This window comes from Nelusetta ayraudi, unplaced genomic scaffold, assembly GCF_046127955.1.
Source record: "Nelusetta ayraudi isolate G7.1 ecotype Tasmania unplaced genomic scaffold, CSIRO-AGI_Nayr_v1 ptg000001l, whole genome shotgun sequence".
Taxonomy (NCBI): domain Eukaryota; kingdom Metazoa; phylum Chordata; class Actinopteri; order Tetraodontiformes; family Monacanthidae; genus Nelusetta; species Nelusetta ayraudi.
In genome coordinates this window covers 136,530-158,224 of record NW_027466051.1, presented here as the reverse complement: position 1 = coordinate 158,224, position 21,695 = coordinate 136,530, and the positions used below count along the sequence as shown (strand labels likewise).

Here is a 21,695-nt window from a genome sequence, read left to right as displayed (position 1 = left end):
CTGAGGGAGTCATCCCAAGGGGATCAATAAAGTCTATCTATCTATCTATCTATCTATCTATCTATCTAATTATAATAACTTGTCTTCCTATGCATTCTAATAATTCAAATTAAAAAGACTTTATACTAGCATACTGCATAAGGCTTTATGAAACTGTTCTAAAGTTAAAAAATAAATACATCAAATAAAACTTAAATTTGCATCCCAGCCAAAATATATAACTTGATAAATTAAATGACCCATGTCTATTTCTTAAGAAGTGTATTGTTAAAAAAACAACAACACAAAAACTCCTTTTGCAATAACACTTTATCTCTCTCTCTTTCACTATAGGCGTCTAACCATGAGTGTAAAAACCCCACAGTCGTTGGTTCTGACCTGGCGTGGTGTTCCCCAGCGTCAATTTGCTGTGCAAGATTTCTTGGTGAAAACATACATATATTGACAGAAGAATACTTTGCTTTAAGTACAGGCTATAGGAACGTAGTCAAAACATAACTTTAAGTGAACTCTGCATGCAGTGTGTCTTATCGGTCAACCTAAACAGGGCTCTGTAATCCCCATCGGCAAACCCGTATGGATAGTTTTGGTACTGAGAGTCTAGGAGGAGCAATTCTCTTCGTAATGGCTGCATGATCTATAATGTAGCAAGAGGTTAAGAGTCACCCTTAAGTTGAAAAAAAAATGTTAGATTTTATTCTGTTGAAATACTCAGTAATCAAACATAAAAATAATTATCAAATGACAGTAACAATGGGTCAGCAGAGGGTGGTGCAGTGGCGGGTGGGTCAGTAGAAAGTTGTTCAATTGAGGGTTGGGCAGCGGTGGGTCGTGGAGACGCAGGCACCTTCGAAACAGCATGTGGCCATCACAGCAGGGTGCTTTTGCTTGCTCAGATTAAGGTGTTTCATAAAGGGTACCAGGCACTATTGCCTGGCAATGGATGCATTGTGTAGCCCACATCTGTAAATGGTATACCCTCTAACAGAACACTAAATTGAAAAATTATTCAATAACCATTTATAATTTTAATATACAACATCTGAGTAAATTATCTGCACCACATGTCACATAATTAAGTATGGCCATGCTAGTAAAAAAAACAAATATTTTTATTTTTTTTAATTTTTTTAAATAACTGCAGTCGAAAATAATAGGATATCATACACTGTTACATGTTTTTTACCCCGTACTTTTTTTCCCATGTAGAAAAAAAGAGGGGGAACATTAAAAATAGAGCTTCTGAGAAAACAACACACACACACACACACACACACACACGCACTCTTCGTAGTTATAATATCAATTAATTATTTAACAACTGGGCGTGCTAAAATATTTCTACTTAACTTAAAAATAACATTATTTGGCGGTTTATGTTTTACCATCACGAAATGTGAGAGTAACAGGTTCGTTTTGCAGGGATTCAAGCTAGCATAAAGTTCACATTGATGTTAACGGACTGAATACCACCGTCGTTATTGTTATCGTAACATTAACATAAGACAACTCTTTACGGCTTTTTGCTCATTTTGCAGTTAAGTTATCTCACATTTACAGCGCATTTTAAACATATAAACTCCACGTTTGACTTACTTCGGGTTGGGACCGAATCCTTCTGACGTCACATCCGACGCAAAGTAGCCTTGCCTGAAACAGCCTTTGCCTAAAACGGCCTCCTCCGAGTCTGCAGCTGGACCCTTCTCCCTTGAGGGACACCATGACGAACCCTCCTACGTTCTGATGAATGATTACGAACATGAGCAAACTGAAAATGGTCGGACAAGTAAGATCCAAACCAGTCCAAGGCGCGATCCTTGATGCCAATAGCATCCTCTGATCTCCTAAGAAGAATGATGTGATCAACTGTATCAAATGCTGCACTGAGATCTAGGAGGACCAGAACAGAGAGAAGACCTCTGTCAGATGCACACAAGAGATCATTGCTCACCTTAAGCAGTGCAGTTTCAGTGCTGTGACCAACTCTGAAGCCTGACTGAAAAGCCTCAAGTAGATTGTTGTCGTTTAAGATGTCCACAAGCTGCCTGGCAACAACTTTTTCTAAGATCTTAGAGAGAAACGGAAGGTTCGAGATTGGCCTATAATTTGAAAGATTATTCTAAGAATGACACAATGAAGCAATGGGGAAACCTCCTTTAAAAGCCTGGTTGGAATTGGGTCCAACAGACTAGTGGTCGACTTAGCAGAGGAGACAAGAGAATCAAGTTCAGAGAGTCCAACTTGCCGAAAACTCCCAAAGTAAACACTGGGGTTGCCATGTTGAGAAAGATCTGCCATGTGACCAGTGGAAGACAAAGAAGACAAAGAATTCCCAATCTCAGTTCTAATATCTTCTACTTTTTGCTGGAAGAAATTCATGAAGTCTCTGTTGTTCTGTACTTGACATGAGTATTTATTTCTGACTTTTAACTTTTACTTCCTACATTTGTACACAAATATTGGAACTTTTTCCTGCTCACATTGGAAAAACACACTGGTTACTGTTGTTGTTGTTTGTAAGGGTTTAAAAGATGCACATTCTTTTCTTAGTTATTCAATTATTATTTGTTGTAGTTGTTGCTTGAAGTTTTTTCAGCTGTTGTGTCGTTCAATGTAAAAGGAAATTATATTTTAGAGGGGTATTATTTGAGAGAACCTTGGCTTTGGGGTCAAAGTTCAGCACGTTTACAGAAGAGAGAATAAACATTGTGAAAATTACATCAGTAATTCTTATTAACAGTGTCAGTGTGACGCACACACAGTGTTTGGTCACAGTTGTGATATATGTTTTTATTAAGGGTGTCAAAGTTAACGCGTTATTAACGCGTTAACTCAACACTGCTTTATCGCCGACAATTTATTTTATCACGCGATTAACGCACACAGTGCTTTTTGAACCTTTGGCCGCTCCGTACATTGTGAAAACGGGAAATGAATTGACTCACAGCACACAGTCACACGCTTACAGCCGGCTTGTAAACACAACAAAAAAAAAAGAAAAAGACACTGAGCGTAGATGAGCACTAGGAAGGACTAACATGGATAAGGCGTCAATTGTAAATGGAAACGAGCGCTTCCATTCGGCGCCCATGTGCAATCAATGTACGACGCGAACAGGTGCGCGGCTCCCCTCGCGGATCGCGCCATGCATTTAACGTCAGTTCACTGGACGTGGAAGCGAAGCGCCGAGCGCTTCCATTCAGCGCCCACGTTAATCGATGTGGTGGTTCACACTAGACGCGAACAAGCGCGCGGCTCGCGCCATGCAGTTGTCGTTTCGGCGTCTGCTCTATCTTGTGCGCGAGCCGCGAGCAATCCTCGTCAATAGTACAGGAAGTCGCTCAAAATAAAAACGAGAAAATCTGGTGAATTTTCTAAATAAAAACCGAATGACAAATTCGATCATATTTGTCAAGTGTTCCTCTCCGTTTGGACTGTGCATTTCCCACACTTGAGAGGAAAAGGCACCGAACTTGAACGTTTCTGCTGGGCTTCACTCAAACACAGGACTTTGTTGCAGGTTTCATTCTTTATTTCCTCTTTTTGATCCCTGCCCTCATGCATTTACAGGTGAAAAACCTTTAACAAAAACCCAAAAGAAACAAGTTAAATTGGCTCAACTGATTAAACACATTCACACCATATACTATTTACAATGGATATTTAATAATAAATAAATAAAGTTTAACCAATTAATTTAGTCAATTAGGTTTAATTATTAACTATTAAGTTTACCTATTCTATTTATTAATTATGTTTACCAATCAGTAGGCAGTGACATTTTAAATTAAATCTAAACAAGTGCGATCTACATGCCCCACGTGTCCTCCTGCGCCGGTGCTGGGAACAAGCGCGATGCGGCGCAGGTGCAACATCTAGCAGTCGTAGCAGTCTTTGAACAGCATGGCTGGTGGTCTTACCGGCTGTCTGTTCAGTCTCAAAAGTTCGGTTGCACTTTGCACAGCTCCGTACGCGGTTTCGCTCCGGCGAATGTCTCCTGCAGACTGGCGTCCTCGCTCTCGCTTGCTCTGCCACGCCCCTGCTGGCGCGCTCCGCTTATATTCGCTGGGTGCATGCGGGTGGCCAATTAATTGTTCCAGGTCGAAATGGACGCCACGAGCGTTCGCCGCAACAATATTTGTATATGTTATATTTGTCAGTACATTGTATCAGAGTGCGAGAGAGATTAAACAAATACACACACATACAGAGGAAGACTTGATCAAAATACGTCTGTTTGATCCTAGAGATGCCGGTCAGTGATCATGAAAGAGGTCTTGAGATGGACACCTGAGTTCGGGTCATCCTTTTGTGTTAATGGCTGCTGAAAAAAGGGGATGAATAGTTCAAGTTCGGGTTGAAAAGTAAAATATACAAATTTTGGTAGTACTAGTAATCATTACTATGTAATGTTACAGTTATGCCCATCTGTTATCTTTGTTGGGCTTGAGTTTATAATTATTTTTTTTACCCTGTGCATCTTTTGTTTTGTTAGTAGTACTTGTCATTGCTCCAACACGAATAAACATGCTGCATTTGCAGAAAGCAAGTATTTGCCTACTCCCATGTTGATATGATTATTAAAAAAATGGAAAAATATCAGTTTACGGTAGATTTAGAGCAGATAAAAAAAATATGCGATTAATTTGCGATTAATCGTGAGTTAACTATGGAAAACCATGCGATTAATCGGATTAATTTTTTTAATCGACTGACAGCTCTAGTTTTTATTATATAATAAAAACATATATCACAACTGTAATGTTTGAATGCCATTCTGGGTGTTCATTTCTTTTTTTGAAGGAGAAGCCAATTTACATAAAGCATTCGATTCAGTCAAGATGGCCGCCGTGAGGCACACTCAGCACACTCGGCTCTGACCTATATTGCTACGCCGCGGTTTTTACCTCCACCCTGGGCACAAATACCATCCAGAGTTTTTACCAGAGACTAATATAACAGAGCACCAACAGTTGCTCACATTCTGTTCCACTCCTGGACACCGGAGTATCTGCAGATACCTGGCAAAGTTTTATCCAGGATACGTTTTCACCTCAACGGGCCCAGAAATGGGCCCGCGCTGGTAAGTTTCGCTGTTTGCCGGACCTAAACCCACTCTGATCTAAGACAACAAAACGCAGCGGACTCCTCTTTGGAGTCCTCGCATGTAAGTTTTCCACTGCGGCCCACAGCCATAAACACCAGTAAAAGAGCTACGAGCTACGCCGTTTTGCACTACACTGTTGCTGCCGGAGTTTCTTTTCTGGTTTCCAGATTGTCCCGCCTGCCCCCCGCATGGCTCCACTTACCTCCCCACACGAGTGTGACAGCTGTATCCACAAATCGCAGAAGATCGCGGAGCTGGAGCAGCGTATCTCCAACCTCTACTGGATCAGGGATGAAGAGATGAGGCTGGATTCTGTTGTTAGCCTGGGTCCTACTGGTCCCGATTCAGTCGGACTCGCGGATCTGGATTCAACCATCCCGATTCTCGGTCCCGGTTCCATGGACACAGATCCCGGGCTCACTGGCTCAGCTCCGGCTGAGAGATCGGCCCTAGCTCCCCAGCTCCGCGCCGACGAACCGCCTGCCGCAACGACACCTGGGCTAGCGTCTTCAATTCCACCACTTAATTCCATCCGGGAGGATACGTGGCTGGTGCAGGGGGCTAAGCCTAAATGGCTGAGCGGCAGTGCGAGGGCAGCTTTCACTTTTAGCCCCAATCCGAGGCTCCGAGCTAACAGCTCCACTCCCAACCAACAGCCCTGGTCCACAGTGCTGGGAGGGTGGCGGGCGCGACCCAGTCCGTTACCTGCTCCGCCTTGTGAGCTTCAGATGGACAACAAATATGACATCTTGAGTGTTGAGGACTTCCCTCCCCTCCAAAATGACCATCTCGCCTCCTCTCTGACTGGTCCACTGCCAGCGGCCCGGGCTTTTGGGTCGTCTGCGCTGGAACCTTCAGTCAGGTCCGCAACCTCCACCTCTCGGCGCAGGTTGGTGAAGGAGGCTGCTCTCAGGGTGCGGCGACGTTCTGGTGGCACTCTGGGTCTTGAAGAGTCGTGCGGGACCCCAGCCTCCGCCGACGATGTGACACCGACGGAGCACCAGCGCTCGGCCCCTCGTCCTCAGCCACTGTTTGCCCCAACCACCGCCATCATTGGTAGTTCCATAATTAGAAAAGTCAGTTTCTTCAATGCCACCACTCATTGTTTTCCAGGAGCCACCGTCAATGACATTAAAAACAAACTCCCGGACTTGTTGCAGTCGTTCCCACACTCCATTAAACGTTTGGTCCTGCACGTTGGAGCCAATGATGTGCGTCGTCGGGAATCCGAGCTGCTAAAGTGTGACTTTAATGATCTGTTTGTGGCCCTGAAGAATTGCGGGATGTCAATCTTCATCAGTGGTCCTCTCCCAACACTTGGCCTCGGAGCAGAGCGGTTCAGTCGACTCCAGGCAACTTCATTCCTGGCTCCGCGCCGCCTGCACCACCATTGGTTTTAACTTCATTGACAATTTTAATTTATTCTGGAATCGCCCGTCGTTTTACCGTCATGATGGACTTCACCCAAACAAATTAGGTAGCCGCACGTTAACCTCAAACATCCAATACACCATACAATCAGCATCTCTCACACCTGCGTGACTGTCTTCGCGTCACACCCCCTGCTCAGTGCCGACCACTTCCTCTACGGAGCACCCTGTGGACATTGCCTCCTGCAGCGCCTCCCACAGAGCACGCTTCCCTAGTGCTGATAGGACTGAGCTTGCTACTGCTGTTCCACCAACACCTGCTCCCATACCTGTAATAATGAATCATCGACCATATAAACGCAACAAACACATAACCCACAACCGCACAACCCACGCTACAGGCAGACTTTCCCCCGAGACATACAGACAATTTGGTTTTAACAGAAGCAATCTTTTATATCCACACATTTTATCTCCCCGTGGTCACGCGCGCACGTCTGGCACGACCATTAACCTGGCCGTGCTGAACGTGCGCTCCCTTTTAAACAAATCTTTTATCATAAATGAATTGATTTTAGATAATAAGTTAGATGGTATGCTTTTAACAGAGACATGGCTTGGCACAGAGGCTCCAGCTGTCCTGACCGAGGCTTGCCCACCAAATTTTAGCTTTTTATTTTCTATCAGGGGATGTAAGAGAGGAGGTGGAACTGCATCAATTTTTAAAAACAATTTAATGTCAAAGGAAGTTTCTAACAGTTACTCATCATTTGAGTACCATGCTTTTGTTTTTAGCAGTCCACCAATTATTTGCATTAATGTATACAGACCCCCGCATTACTCAACTGCTTTTATCAGTGAGCTCTCCGACCTTTTATCAATCACACTGACAACTTATGATGGAATTTTAATAACTGGCGATTTTAACTTGCACATCGACAACAACTCTGACCCACTGTCAAGAGAGTTTTTACACCTTTTAAACTGCATGAATTTTAACCAGCATGTCACACGGCCTACTCACAACAGGAGACACACCCTGGACCTAGTCATAACCTATGGCTTGTCCACTGGTGTGTCCTCTGTTGTTGATCTGGCCGTGTCCGACCATTATTGTGTGTATTTTAACATTGCCAGTTTTAACCAACAGGAAGCCCCGGTGAGAACAGTGAGGAAACGCTGCCTTACCTCTGAGGTGGCTGCAAATTTTATTGAGGTTTTAAAATGCACTCCTGCTGAAATTTTACCTGCACCCTGTGATTTTATTGTTGAAAATTTTAATAGCAAACTTAAATCCACATTAGACTCTGTGGCTCCACTTTTAACAAAAACTGTTAAACCAAAGCAGCTTTTATCCCCGTGGAGACATAAACCAGAGATTTTAAAATCAAAAAGACAATGCAGGAGTGCAGAGAGAAGGTGGAGAAAAAGCAAACTCACCGTTCATTATGAAGTTCTTCATGAACAACTAAAATGTCACAATAATACAATCAAACAGGCAAGAATCTCCCATTTTTCAAAACTTATCATAGAAAACAAAAATAATTCAAAGTATCTTTTCTCCACCTTCAACCTTTTAACTAATAATAATCTTAAAAAATCCCCAGAGATGCCATCTGACGCTCTCTGCGAGAACTTTGCAGGCCACTTCAGAGGTAAAATCGATGGCATCAGGTCCAGTCTTTTAGCGCATCAAAATGTATCTTTTAATACATCTGGACTGTCATTTTTATCCAAGGAAAGACTGGAGAGTTTTGCCCTGGTTGATGCAAGGACACTTGGTCGAGTTTTCTCCCAGGTAAACCCAACAACCTGCCTTTTAGATCCAATTCCCACATCACTTTTAAAGACATTTTATGGATTCTTTGAAGAACAGATTTTATACAATTGCTCTCTTCAGACGGGTGTCTTCCCTGCTGCCTTTAAAACGGCAGTGGTGAGGCCCCTTCTGAAGAAGAGCAATTTAGACCAAACTATTCTTGACAATTACAGACCTGTATCCAACTTGCCATTTTTAAGTAAGATTTTAGAAAAAATTGCTTTTAACCAATTAAATTATTTTTTAAGTACAAACAACATCTTAGAGAAATATCAGTCTGGATTTAGGATGAACCACAGCACCGAGACAGCCCTTGTAAAGATTTTAAATGATATGAGGTGTAATGCGGACTCAAATAAACTCACAGTCCTGGTGCTACTGGATCTAAGCGCTGCCTTCGATACAGTAGATCACCACATTTTATTAAACAGACTCAGAAACCTGGTGGGCCTCTCTGGTGCTGTTCTTAACTGGTTTTGTTCTTAACTCACAGATCGCTATTTCTTCGTAAGTTTGGATGCGTGTTCCTCCGGAAAACATAAAATTAAGTGTGGGGTTGCCCAAGGGTCAATTTTAGGTCCAGTACTTTTTAATCTTTACATGCTTCCCCTTGGGGATGTCATCAGGAGACACAGCGTCACCTTCCACTCTTATGCTGATGATACACAGCTTTACATTGCTGTGTCTCCTGATGACACAGGGCCTATTGATACCCTTTTAAAATGTATTTTAGATATTAAGTCATGGGTGGCAGCGAACTTCCTACAGCTCAACCAGGACAAAACAGAGGTTTTAGTTATTGGTCCTGAAGGCAAGAGAGAGAAACTTTTACCAAAACTTCATCATTTTAAACCAACACAATCTGTAAAGAACCTGGGCGTCATTTTTGACTCTGAGCTTAGTTTTATTGCGCATATTAAAAACGTCACAATGACGGGTTTTTATCATCTTAAGAACATAGCTAGAGTCCGCCCGTTTCTCTCCCAGGCAGACACAGAGGTGCTGATGAATGCTTTTATTTCTTGTCGGATAGACTACTGCAATGCCCTGCTCTCTGGTCTACCGAAAAAAACTATCTGTAACTTACAGGTACTTCAGAACTCAGCCGCTCGTGTGCTTACTAGGACCAGGGGGCGGGATCACATTACTCCAGTTTTAAAATCACTGCATTGGCTCCCTGTGCAATTCAGGATCGACTTTAAAGTGCTTTTATTAGTTTTCAAGTGTCTTAACGGTCTTGGACCATCTTATTTATCAGATATCCTTTATTTTATCAGCCCTCGCGGATCTTGAGGTCCTCTGGAACCGGCCTATTAATTGTTCCAAGTGTTCGGACCAGAACCCATGGAGAGGCTGCGTTCAGCCACTACGGTCCGAAACTTTGGAACAGCCTGCCAGAGGGAATCAGGACTGCAGAGACTGTTGATGTTTTTAAGGGGAGGCTTAAGACTCACCTTTTTAGTTTGGCTTTTAAGTGATTTATTTAATTTGTATTTTACTTGTCTTGCTTTTTAGCTTTAAAGCTTTTAGGATTATTGAATATTTTATCTTATTTTTATCTTTACTATCTTATTTCCTGTATATCTTTTTACTTTTTACAATCTTATAGTTTTTTAATTTAGTTTAGTTTATATTATTTATTTTATTTTTTATTTATTTTCATTATTGTTACTATTATTATTCTTTTAACTTCCTTTTCCTGTATTGTTTTTAGCTCCAGCGTTTCCCTGTAGGGGGTCTCCTCACTGGGAGGGGTCTCATCGTTCTAGGGACCCTCTCAGTATGGATGATCCCCGTGGGTGGCTGTTTCCTACTACAGGTCTCTCAGTGCCTTGCCATTTCAATTTTTATTGTGCTGATTGACTGACATTTTTTATGTATTTACTTATTTATTTTTAAACTGTTTTCTGGGATGTTTTGTGTGTGTTTGTATGTGCGTGTGTGTGTGTGTGCGTGTGGGGGAGGGGTGGGGGGGTGGTAACCTGTATGTGACTTGGGAGGACATGGGTGGATGGTATTTGCTCTATTTTTCTTTTATCTTCACTAATATTTGATTTTAATTTCTGTTAAGCACCTTGAGTTGCAAGCCTTTGTATGAAAGGTGCTATATAAATAAAATTTGATTGATTGATTGAATGATTAATGTGTACGCTCAACTATCATGAGCTAACTTCCCTTGGTTGGTCACTAGGTGGCAGTGTAGCGACATCTCTGAGTCACTGGAGAGCTGAAGCTACTTCCTCTTCCCGCTGAGGAGGCTTGGGCTGTGTCTCAATTCAGGTTCTGCGCCCTTGAAGTGCGCATTTTGGAAGGAAGTTGCGTCATAGCACTGCGTGAAGGCTTGTCCCAATTCCCGAGGGTGCTTAGGACACTCAAAATGCGCCCTCGGAAATACGCACTCGTTTTAGCTGATTCCAAGGATACACCGCACTATCCTTCGCACACTTGGGTATCCCACGGTGCTTTGCGTGCTGCTGCAAAGCATCGTGGGATCCTGGGAAGTCAGCTGAAATTAGCGGCATGTATTGGTTAAGACACGACATATAAATCTAAATATTGACGTTTCACATAAAGTATCCAGTTTTTAACGTAGGATTTTATTTATTTGATCATCCAACGGCATCGTTAGATGGCGAACCAATGGTTAGCTTGATACTATAAAAACGTCACTTCTGGGGTTGGCCAGCCGGAGGGAACGGCGGTGACGAAACGAGGAAACACGCCGAAGGCTAGACCGTCCCTAGTGTTTACCGGGGAGGCGGGGTTTGGTCCGTCCTTCTAGGCTGGGAAGTCTACGAACGCTTCCTTCAGACGGAGGACACTCGGTCTCAAGGGTGCAGAACCTGAATTGAGACACAGCCCTTGTCGCAACTTGATCTGAGTACCTGCTGGAAGTGAGTCGCGCAGGCGCAGTTGATGCGGAAGTGGGATGCGCGTGCACGGATTTACGACAATTTTACGACTGTTTCAAATACTGTTTTCCGACTCTCCCCGATGTGAGTGTACCTAAACCTGGCCTCACAGAAGTTATTAACAGGACATCTCTATCAAAGAGTGATGACATATTGTTTTTATTATATTATATTATATTATGTTGTATGACATATATTGTGTTTACTTTTAGAAAAACGGAACATTTTAGCATTTAGTGATATGCTTCCAATCGCTCAGCTGACTATCTTGGCTACACATCATATTATCTCACAATTTGGCGAGAGTATATTCCTTATACGACGCACACAACGCCTATAAATCAACTGTCAAAAATCGGTGAATATTGGGGAATATTGACATAGTGTTCGTTCATAATAGAAACTTGTCTTCTACTTCCGGTGCAAACACGAGACTCACATCAGGAACGTGTCGGAAAACGTCTGATAAATCCGCGCATGCGCATTCCAATCCCGCATCAACTGCGCCTGCGCGACTCACTTCGAGCAGGTACTCAGATCGGGTTGCGACAGTCCTGCACTGAAAAATGCTTCGGTTTTGAAAAGGTTGATAATGATTATAATAAATTAAAATAAATGTCCTCGGTCTTAGCTTTGAAAAATGCTTCGGTTTGGCAAAATAATGATGATGATTATAATAAAATAAAATAAAATGAAACAATTTTTTTTTTCTTCGATTAACTTCTACTTCCGGTTTAGGTACACTCACATGAGGCACCCAACTGAGGTAAGAAGGTCAATCAAGTTTGCTTGGGAAATGGAAGGAAATTATTGGGTGGTCAATTTTATTTGTTTGGAAATCATTAAAGAAAATTGAGTGGAGCCTTTACAGCATCACAAGGTTTGATTGAATCATGTCACTGTGTTTCAGATCTTTATTAAAGTCTTAATGAATGACGGGATGACAAGGCTGAATGCCGAGAGGACATTGGCTCGTGGCAGCTTTTAAGCCTCCACTCTACAGCCACCCGCCACCACAACGGCCCACTGAAGCCTGTAAGCGTTTTGTTTCTGGTCAGTTTTCTTAATAAAGGCATTGTGCGAACTTCTAGTCAAATTATTATTGCCAGTATGACATGACATTGTTTTTATTACATTTTAGAAACAAAATAGAATGAACAGAAAACTGATAACGGTTAAATAGAATTATTTCATGCATATAATTACAAAATGGGATACTGAAGACCTCTCCAGAAGCAGGAAATACCTGTTCTGTTGCAGTGATTTCTGGGGCCATTGTTTTACTCATAATGCTTGTCCCTGGAGATCCCTGCTGGATGAAAAATCAACCAGCAGGACTGAAGTCATTTGGCCAAGCTGCTTTTCTGTGCCTTTGAAAAAAACAGTATGTTGGGAGCTGTGTCTGTGCAGTGTTTGAATTTGATGCAGAGGCAGATGAACACATCAGAAACCTAAAACAATCCCCCCCTCCCCCCCCAGCAGACTGCAGCATAAAACAACACACATGCCACCACAAACAAAACATCTTCAGCATTTTGCTACAGATGTCAAGAGATCTTGGCTTCCTTAACAAAAAGAGGCATCTCTGCCCTTATTTATTGAGTGTCTCTGTTTAGGGACCTCTTCAAATTATTATCCAGCTGTACACTTAAATATTTATGACTTGGCACCACCTTGAGGGCTTCCCCACTGGTACTCTGGCTGAAGAGGGGGCTTGGATCTGCAAGAAATCTATTATTATTTCCTTGGTCTTTGAGGTTTTTCAGTAGGACAGTTCTTGTGACTCCAGTCACTGAAGGCTTTGATCAGGTGCTTATATTCACATTGCTGCCCATTCCTGATACACTTCACAATAGCAAGGATTTATAGTGCCTTTATTTTTGCTGTTGACCTAAATGAATAGTAACCATATGTTAATGTGAAAGTAAGTATGACATTTGTTTTGACCGTGTGTGCATGTTGCAACTACAGCCTAATCAGAAAGTGCTCTGTTTATTTGGTTGTGTAAAGTCCCATTTTATTAATTTTTCTGGTAGAACTTAGTGATTGTGAGCTTTGAACTATTATATAACTGTTTTATAGTAGCCTACAAATTTACTTTTAAATTACTTTTAACTTAACTTCGCTGAGTCGATGTCTATAATTTGATTTTCTCTTATATTGAACCTGATTTTACCATTTCCTTTAAAAAAAAAAAAAAAAAATGCATTAAAACCCTTTTTCTTACATTTGAGAACGATGTCCAACCGTATATTAATTATTAATTATTTGAAAATAATAGTAACATAAAAGCTCTCAAGACCCTGAATCTATCTGCCTTCTACAATTATTTTTATTGTGCAAACCGTAAAAATATTTAATGTATGCAACCCCCTGGTAATAGTTTTTGTTGCTATGGTTTTTTTTTTTTTTTTTTTTTTTTTTTTTGTACTGTTTTGCGCAATTATTAAAAAAAATACATAAAAAAAAAAAAAAGATCAAGTAACTTCCGGCGTTGAGTTACGGTATAGAAGTTATAGTGGAGCCCATGTCCGGCAATAGTGTTTGTTGCTATTGGGTTTTTTTTGTTTGTTTGTTTGTTTTTGTTTGTACTGTTTTGCGCAATTATTAAAAACTATATTTAAAAAAAAGATTAACTAACTTCCGGCGTGGAGTTCCGGCGTGGAGTCAGGGGGTTGGAGTAATGGCGGCGCCCATGGGTCTGCAGTTGGGTACTCTTGTTCTGTTGCTCTTTACTTTCACTTTATTCCACCAACCACTGCACCGTTAAACTAAAGCTCTCTGGCGCCGCCATTGGGGCAAGACAAGAACAGGCGTCCATGTGAAGTGAACTCCTCTCACACACACACACACACACCTGTGGCCAGAGGTGGCAAGTGACAAAGTAGAAATACTTTGTCACTTCACTTAAATCGACTTTACAAGTTTCTGTTGTAGAGGAGTAGGATTGATGTGTTTTCAAAGTAAAAGTGTGGGTATACTGTATAAAGCAGGCATTAAAGAGAGACATATCAATATGTTACAACACTGGTTTGATTAACAATATCACGCCACCTAATATATTCATTCATTCATCTTCTATACCCGCTTATTCCTATTCAGGGTCTGGGGCTCTGCTGGAGCCTCTCCCAGCTGTCTTAGGGTGAAGGCAGGGTGACACCCTGGACAAGTCACCAGTTCATCGCAGGGCCACATAGAAACAAACAACCATTCACACTCACATGCACACCTACGGACAATTTAGTGTTCAATTGACCTCACATGCATGTTTTTGGACTGTGGGAGAAAGCCGGAGCACCTAATATATATTCAGCTAAAGTGCTAAGATCATCATATAACATTTATGAATGATTTGAACATGTGAAAAACACAACAGGTGTACTGGAGCACTATGATGCCATACTAATTTTCAGTCAAATGATCACATGACCTGGAAGCAGTAGATACGTGCAATGACATTTGTCTCAACTTGGATACCGTAGCTCCTAGAAATGACGAAACCAGGAAGTAGGCGGAGTTCGCCTCCAACCAACAGGTCCGCCGCCGTACTGACTGAGTTGTATGTCTTCCGGTACGGCCCTATCTCGACAGTCAGGTTGTGTTTGAAAGGATGTTGCTGGTTCTGTCTGAAGACCACAAGGAGCATCTGTCCTTCCTGCCGAAGGTCGATGCCGCAGGTAGCGCTCAGACCGCTTCTCCCTCCATGACGGCTGCACTCAGCTGCTTTTCTCGTGACAAGTGTGTGCGTGTGTGCATGCGTGCGCACACACTATCAATCATTCATTTTTAAACATTTCAGAATATATTTTGTGGATAAAATGACATGAACGATGTTGTGTGTTAGAAAACAGGTTGATTTCTAAGTGACTGACAAATAAAATAAAGAAATATTTGTCCATCATTGCTAATGGCCTAGAACACATCATCTAGGGTGACCATGTGTCTCTTTGTCCATATGTAGTAGGTTGGGGTGTAGTATGTTGTAGTTTTTTTTTTTATAAACAGACACCACCCCTATTTTTATTTATTTTTTTTCATATTTATTGAATTATTTTAACATTTACTTTGACAGGATATTTCACACAGACATACATTCACACACACGTTTCAAAAGATACCCATTTGTCACTAGATGGTGCTGTGGAAAGGCAGAGGATCCAGTGAAGAAGTAGCTGACACAGCGCATGTGCAGTTCACATTAAAATTAGGACGAACATCAGCTGAAGTGTGGTGCATGACTGCGATCCACAGGTAACCGAAACACCTCGTTACACAGTGCTTCCTAGTGTGTGTGACCCTTGCTGCTGGTCCAGATTCCCCCTTTGGTCTGGCGCAACACACACATGTTGGCCTCTGGGTGCTAAAATTATGTGATTTTATAAATTTCCTTCTGAGATTCTCCAGCCTTGGAAAACCACACTGCTACCAGTGGGAATGTGTCGAGGTGTTATTAACATATAGAAATTAAGCCTCAGACTGACAGAGAGACTCTGTGATAAAACTGAATGTTCTGTTAATACAGATGTGAAGAGAAGTCTGAGATTGATGAAGTTTTGATTGATTTTCTCGTTTTCTTTGAGTATCGTTTGATATTTTTGCTGTATGTATGTTGACAACATGGTCGCCCTGTTTATTGCTTAATATTTGTTTGATGTTGGAGTTAAAAAAAAAAACATACTCTGTCTTTCCAAGACTGAGGTATAAACTATGTTAAAAAGTAATGGAGTGATGATCTTGAAGTTGTAAATGATGATGGAGGTTTAATACTCATTGAAAAGTCTGGGATTCCCAGAATCCTTTGCAGTGAAGGAGTGTGTGGTTGGATGAGTTGGATTGTTGTCTGTTGTTTTGTCCTTGTGATCTGATGTAATGTGAGATAAGGACAAGTGCAGTTCTATTGGAGTGAATTATTTGGAGAGTAATAGAGGTTGTAATGAAGAGCCTGGTTTGATGTTCTATCGACTTTCTAGCCAGACTGTTTCATTTGCTGCTGATTAATTATAAAGCATGATTGCTTTCTTGGGGAAAAATTCTATTTGAACTGAATTGTTTGTAAGACTGAGATTGATTTAGATTATTAATTTGGTTTATGTTGAGACCTAATGGAGAAGTGGGTGTGGCCTATTGATCAAACACTTCTAACCAGTTATTAATGTATGGAGAATCCCCATGACAAGACTTTAGAAGATACACAATGAAAATGTTCAAACAGCAGAAATGAACATCAGTTGAGGTCAAGGTCACACAGGTCAGAGTTTATGATGGTTTTGATTGTCAGAATAATGAATCCTTGAAATACAATGTTTGAGCTCAGTTTTAAAAACTAAAAAAAAAAAAAGAATTGGTTGATTCTGATCATATAAATAGGAGGAAAATTTGAATGAGTGTTTTGACAAATGAACAAACAGATGTGTTGCCAGAAAAGACCTGAGACAGAGAAGAGCAAAATAAATGATCTGGTTTCCTTCTGATTCATTGACGATCTTCTCAGATCTCCACAGAAACATCTCACAAGGATAAAAACCATAAATTATTTTTTGAGAGAAACTTCTTTTTTCTTATAATTCAATAATGATTTTAGTCCCAATCACAGTTGTCATGAATCACTTTGTCTGTTTCAAATGAAACAACATATTATATCTGATTTATTTATAAACTCATAAACCAGAAATAAATGTCTGATATCAACAACACAACCTTAATAACGCTGTCAGACTTCGAGAAATTCATCTTTGTGCTTCACCTGAGAAACCAGGTGGAGTTGGATGGAGAACTCTCAAGTGAGAGCAGATCAGTGTGTTGTTGATGTGCGAGACCTTCATGCTGAGATGTTCCAGCCGTGGATGATGAGAGCAGAACCAGTGGTTGTGTTGCTGCTGCCTTCACTGACCAGCTGCTCCAAGTCCTGCTTCTCCCGCGTCCACTGGAGGAGGACTGGTGTGTGCGTGTGTGTGTGCAGCTTGCAGGTGGAGGAGGGGCAGAGCCTCGGCGTGTCAATCATCTCCACTGGTTGTAGTTCTGTCAGCCACCACTAGATGGAGCTCTCCTCTTCAGTCTCCTCATCCTCCCTCACCTCCACCTGCAGAGAGAAGAAGAGACAGCAGGAGTCAGGACTCACGGTCCTTGAACGCATCATCACAGAGACGTTGACTGTTGATGGAGATGATGGAGTGATTGGTGAGAAGAAGCAGACTCTCAGTCACATGTCAAGTGTGGAACATATGAAGGTCATGTGACCATGGAGTGTTGGACTGATACTGAGGCCTGATGAAGATGAACTGATCAATAATTGGGTGGTGAACTGAGAGAAGAAGCAGTTTGGCAGCAGATGTTGGATGAATGAGGAGCAGCTGGACGTCACCATCCTCCTCTCACACTGTGTCTGGGAACACTGGACCTCTGCTGTGGGATCAACTGGCTTTGGTGCTGGAACCATCATCCACTGCTTCCAAACCAGTACTGACCTCACACTCTGCAGTTGATAGTCTCTGCTGTGGACAAGATCATCCAGTGGCTCCACTGATGATTCCTGCAGCTGGTTCTGACTCAGGTCCAGGTGTTTGAGGTGGGAGGGGTTGGACATCAGAGCTGAGAGCAGCCAATCACAGCTGAGCTCTGACAAATTGCAACCCTCCAACCTGAATAGAGAATAAATGATGGAGAGTTTATAATGATGCAGAGTTTTTTTCAGGGTGTCGTCACTCTGAACATCAAAGTGAAATGTCGACTTCAGAATCTGCAACAATAGAAAATGTCACCTTGAAATTAAATCCTCAGTCCAAAACTAATGTGTGTAAATGATGTTTGGTCACATGACCACTGATGACCTGTTTTAGCAAACATGAAGTTTTCATATTTCTGGATGTCATTTTAATGTGAATCAACCTTCAGTTCAATGTTTATTCAACATGTGTGATGAACTGTGTTTGGTGGTGAAACCATCATCCACTGGTTCCAAACCAGTACTGACCTCAGAGTCTCCAGTTTACAGTCTGGACTCTGCAGAAAACCACTCAGCTCCTTCACTCCTGAATCCTTCAGCTGTAAGTTCCTACTCAGGTCCAGGTGTCTGAGGTGGGAGGGGTTGGACTTCAGAGCTGAGAGCAGCCAATCACAGCTGAGCTCTGACAAGCTGCACCAATGCAGCCTGAATAAAGAATAAATGATGGAGAGTTTTTCCAGGGTGTCATCACTCTGAACATCAAACTAAAATGTCGACTTCAGAATCTGCATCAAAAAAATTGGGAGAGGGTGAGCATGATTTTACCGACTGTGCCTTAAAGGGCACCTATGATGCTTTTCCACTTTTCTGAGCTTTAAAAAGTGTTACAATGTTGAACTCTATCGTCAAACGATCTCGATATCGTCAAATAATGACGTTCATGCGTTTGGACGTGAGCCCTGCAAATTTTTGGGCATGGTTCTAAACGCTCTGTTCACGGAGATTTTTTCAACACTGGGCACGGAATTACGTAATTGTGTGCTAGATCTCCTTTCATGGACAAGCTCCGGCACCCTCTCGGACCGGTTCCGCCCTCCCCCGCTCTGCCCTGGAAGTGATTCTGCAATGCGCTGCTCCAAGAAAATGTTTTTTTTCGGTGTCAGGGAAATTAAAAAATATAAAATAAAAAATACTGAGCGACTACCGAAGCACCAAGGACCACAACCGTCGGAGTGGAACGAACAGAGAAAATGTTGGAGGTTTGTTCAGCCTAATGCGGATGTGATGGAACACCGGTCTGCAGCCAGACCCCTCTCGTCCGGTCGGCAACGGGAGTGAGACGGGCTCGACTCGGCCCCCTGGTGGACGACGAGAGAATAGTCAGCCACGGCAATATTTGAAAACATGTATGAGGACTGTAAGTGTATTGTGACCTCAAGCAACATTAGTTTTAAGACTACTTGCAACGTACAACCGCTGAATCGTGTTGATGAACTGTTAGCCACCACCGCTAACTCCGTGCACTGCTTGTTATGTGTGTTGTGTTCACTGACAGCGAAACTGAAGAGGCAGCGATTTTGACTCGCAAGTTTCACTCCTTATAGAGATTTTCACGCTGCCAGCATGGTAACATCGGTTGTATAGAGCTCTTCCTGCTTTATGCTTGGTGTGGACTTAAGTTTTGCAGATATTCTTGTCTAATAATAAACGACTCTATGACTGAAGTGACCGTTTCAGCGTACATATTTTCTCTGCTAGGACAGTGTTTTGATAAAAGTCAACAGTATGAAACGAAATCATTCTAAGCCCTATTAAAATGTGTAATCGCAAAAATACAAAACAAAAACACAGTCAGTACACAAAGTAAAATATATTTCCGGGGACACGGAAGGCACAAAAAACGTCCAGGGACCTTCGGTCCGCCTTGCGGCCGTAACTCAGCCTACGATGGGTCCCTACGAAGCTGGATTAGCCGCTAAACTGCTGCTAAAGAGTGAAGCCTTCACGACAGTAAGTGTTTAAATTGTGCCTTTTTCGTAAAGTTTGCCGTTTCCTCTTCACTCCCGCACCGGCAAACTGAGGAAGTGAGGCTCAGCAGCGACGAAGAGTGTGACCCCGGGCGTGTACCGGCAAGGCTGGGGTGGAGTGAAGTGCAACAGAGCGTTTTCGCGGAATGCAGTAAATACGAGGAAACGAGCCGCGAGATACGCAAATCTAAAAATCTTTCAGCGCGGAAAATCGTGTGTTGCTGCTCTGGAGGGGCCAGACATCAAATACAAAAGCCCGAAAATTAGTATAATAGGTGACCTTTAAATATTCAAATTGAAACAGAAACCAGTGACTGCAAATTGAATTTCCAAAAGCAGTGAAGTGAAAATCATGACAACAACAACAACAAGAGTGATAGAAGTTGTAGAGTGAAGAGGGTGAACTGACCTCAGAGTCTGCAGTTTACAGTCTGTACTCTGCAGAAAACCACTCAGCAGCTCCACTCCTGAATCCTCCAGCTGATTGTCACTAAGATCCAGGTCTCTGAGGTGGGAGGGGTTGGACTTCAGAGCTGAGAGCAGCCAATCACAGCTGATCCCTGACGAACTGCAGCTCTCCAACCTGAATAGAGAATAAATGATGGAGAGTTTTTCCAGGGTGTCATCACTCTGAACATCAAAGTGAAATGTCTAAGAAAAAAAAGGGAAGATGGTATTGAGAGAACAAACAAATTAGCTCTACAATCTGACATCTGACCACTAGGTGACAGAATTTGCTCACTGTACTTTTAAACTAGGTTTCAGACATTTCAAACACAAACCAGTGACTGCAAATTGAATTTCCAGCAGCAGTGAAGTGAAAACCATGACGACAACAACAAGAGTGATAGAAGTTGTAGAGTGAAGAGGGTGAACTGACCTCAGAGTCTCCAGTTTACAGTCTGGACTCTGCAGAAAACCACCCAGCACCTTCACTGCTGAATCCTGCAGCTGGTAGTTGTCACTCAAGTTCAGGTGTCTGAGGTGGGAGGGGTTGGACTTCAGAGCTGAGAACAGCCAATCACAGCTGATCTCTGACAACCTGCAACCCTCCAACCTGAATAGAGAATAAATGATGGAGAGTTTATAATGATGGAGAGTTTTTCCAGGGTGTCATCACTCTGAACATCAAAGTGAAGTGTCGACTTCAGAATCTGCAACTACAGAAAATGTCACCTTGAAATTAAATCCTCAGTCCAAAACTAATGTGTGTGTAAATGATTTTTGGTCACATGACCACTGATGACCTTTTTTTTTTTTTTTTTCACTTTAAACAAGAAAATAATGAAGTTTTCATATTCTGGATGTCATGTTGATATGAATAAACCTTCAGTTTAATGTTTATTCAACATGTGTGATGAACTGTGTTTGGTGCTGAAACCATCATCCACTGGTTCCAAACCAGTACTGACCTCAGAACCTCCAGTTTACAGTCTGGACTCTGCAGAAAACCACTCAGCACCTTCACTGATGAATCCTTCAGCTGGTTCCTACTCAGGTCCAGGTGTCTGAGGTGGGAGGGGTTGGACTTCAGAGCTGAGAGCAGCCAATCACAGCTGGTCTTTGACAAACTGCAGCCACTCAACCTGAATAAAGAATCAATATTTGATTTCTTCCATGGTGTAAATGTCATATTAAGAGTCATTTCTCCCTGTTGATGATCCAGATATTCAGATCACTGAGTCATTCCCTCAAACGAGTCATTGTGCCAGTGCCAGTGTGGATACTCATCATGTTGTCAACACAATAACAAGAGCAGTGTGTCAGTCAGTGTGCAGCCAATCAGCAGTGAAGATGGAAAATAATCAGTGAGTCCTTTGTGTGCTTGTGGCTGTTTTCACTCAGAATCTCGTGACAAGTCAAACACATTCAAAGGACAAGATGAAGAAATACTATTGCACTATTAATCTGCCTCTAATATTTCTTCACAGGATCTTCTGCTCAGTCATGTGAACTTCATCACCAATCAACAACTTCCATTGAGCTCCAAAGTGACTGGAGACATTTTCCACACTTTC

General features: G+C 42.1%; 1 protein-coding gene across 1 annotated transcript in view; it reads right to left on the bottom strand.

Annotated features, from left to right (window-relative positions):
• LOC142900070 (NACHT, LRR and PYD domains-containing protein 14-like) overlaps positions 1-21,695 on the bottom strand; it is a 90,793-nt gene that overhangs the window by 23,073 nt on the left and 46,025 nt on the right. Inside the window, exons 9-11 of the mRNA XM_076047942.1 lie at positions 21,090-21,263; positions 20,558-20,734; positions 18,179-18,355 (exon numbers count right to left, since the gene is read on the bottom strand). Of these exons, the coding sequence (XP_075904057.1) occupies positions 18,179-18,355; positions 20,558-20,734; positions 21,090-21,263 (528 nt within the window). The remainder of the gene's footprint in view (positions 1-18,178; positions 18,356-20,557; positions 20,735-21,089; positions 21,264-21,695) is intronic.